The 1,672-nt window shown below is 65.1% G+C and overlaps 1 protein-coding gene across 2 annotated transcripts in view; it reads right to left on the bottom strand.

Annotated features, from left to right (window-relative positions):
* MTF2 (metal response element binding transcription factor 2) overlaps positions 1–651 on the bottom strand; it is a 42,939-nt gene extending 42,288 nt beyond the window's left edge. The window contains exon 1 of one of the 2 annotated variants that reach the window (XM_019501615.1): positions 464–651. In XM_019501615.1, coding sequence (XP_019357160.1) covers positions 464–468 — 5 coding nt within the window. In that variant the 5' untranslated portion in view covers positions 469–651. The remainder of the gene's footprint in view (positions 1–463) is intronic. The other variant, XM_019501616.1, reaches the window with a different exon arrangement.
* Positions 652–1,672: the final 1,021 nt, after the last annotated feature.

Genomic DNA, 1,672 nt, shown 5'->3' with positions numbered 1-1,672 from the left:
CACAGTCCTTCATATTCCCAAAATGACCCCCGTCCAGGAGGCATCCGAGTCCCTCCCCCCAGTACAAGAACAGCATCAGCCCTTCTTTTTTGCAATTCAAACGGCAAGGCTGACGGGGGGGGGGCGAGCCGGGAAGCGCCAGGGCCCGACCACGTCCCGCGCAGGAAAGTTTCGCCCCCACAAGACGCCCCTTTGTGCCGCCCCGCGGCTTTGTCGCCGCTCACCCGGAATCGCTTCGGCAGGAGAAACACCCCGCAGCGGCCCTGCGTTCCCCTTTGTTGCGGGCCCGCGGCCTGCCCGTCCCTGCACTGGCCCCGCTGCCCCGCCTGCCTCTGCGCCGCGACAGGAGGCGGCCGCAACCCGCGCTCCCCCACGAGGACAGGGCGGCCCCGCTCTTCTTCCCCAGGGCACGGCGGTACGGGCAGCCGCAGCCCGCTCACCCCACTCTCGGCCCGGCCCTCACCTCATTCGGTCTCTCCAGTGGTGCTAACCGCCGCATGCAGGGAAATCAACGGGCACAGCGCCCTTCCCAGGGCCGCACCGCGGCCGGGCCCTCCGCGCAGAGGAGGGGTCACACCCGCCTCACGGGCAGCCCGGCTTCGCTGCGGCCCTTCGCCATTTTTGTTTCCCGCGGAGGAGAGGATGGTGCATTGTGGGAAGTACAAAGAGCCCCGACCCCATCCCCGCCCCGGCGGGGCTCCGCCTGCGCCGACTGGCCGCTCCCGGCCGGGGGGAGGGGTCGGGCGGCGGCGGAAGCACACCGTCCTCCGTGCCTCTGCCGTCGCGCGTGAACAAAGAGGAACTATTTCGTCCGTAGTGGCAGAGCGCGCGAATCCTTCCCCCCGCGCCCGGGACTACTTGTGGTGGTACATAGCGCCTGGGGCTGCCCCGGCCCGGTCCGGCCACTCATTCCCGGTCCTGTAGCACCTGCCGTGAGCTGCTTTTCTTCTCCCTCGCCGGCTAGCAGCGCGGAGCCCACCCGAGTGCCGGTCTGCACAGCGCCTCCAGTAGCAGGGCTGGTTTCAGCGGCTGCTGAGGTGGCACATGCGACCTATCTCCCCTCCCCTCGGCCGGGGAGCCTTCAGGGCTCGGCCGGCCCAGGCCCTGAAGCGGCTCCACTTTTCCTCCTCCCGCAGGAGCTCGGCCTCAGGGCGGCAGGTCCCGTGGTCACTGGAGGGCCCCTTTCTGCACGACGGGCTCTGCACTTGACTGCGAAAGTATCCAAACCCCTTGACAGGATGTTACAGGCCACAGAAAAAGGAGAAAAAAAGCACTCCCGGACTCATTCGGAAATTGTTAGAAAAAGAAAAATTATATTTTTCCACAAGGTTTCTGGCTTTTGTCAGAAGGCAGTTGTGCTTTGGCAGCAAGATTAAACATTTGGATTCCCCCCTTGGCATTGGCAATGCATAGCGGGGACATGTGCCCCCCCCGGCTGGCCACTGCTAGTGCTGCTGCCCACATCTGCAGTCACCACTTGTCACCCCCCCCCTTGCTGCCCACGCTGTCACAGCCACCTGTAGGCAGTCCCCACTCACCACTGCCACACCCCCAACACTGCTGCAGCCACCTGAGGGGACCCCCAGCCCTGGGAGACACAAGTCATCTGTGCCTCTTGGTAGAAACAAGCTGCACCACAGGAGTTTTCCAGTTCTCTAGACTCCCTAGTCCT

This window comes from Gavialis gangeticus, unplaced genomic scaffold (assembly GCF_001723915.1).
Source record: "Gavialis gangeticus isolate Ggan-Ray unplaced genomic scaffold, GavGan_comp1, whole genome shotgun sequence".
Classification (NCBI taxonomy): Eukaryota; Metazoa; Chordata; order Crocodylia; family Gavialidae; genus Gavialis; species Gavialis gangeticus.
This window is presented reverse-complemented; position numbering and strand designations above follow the sequence as displayed.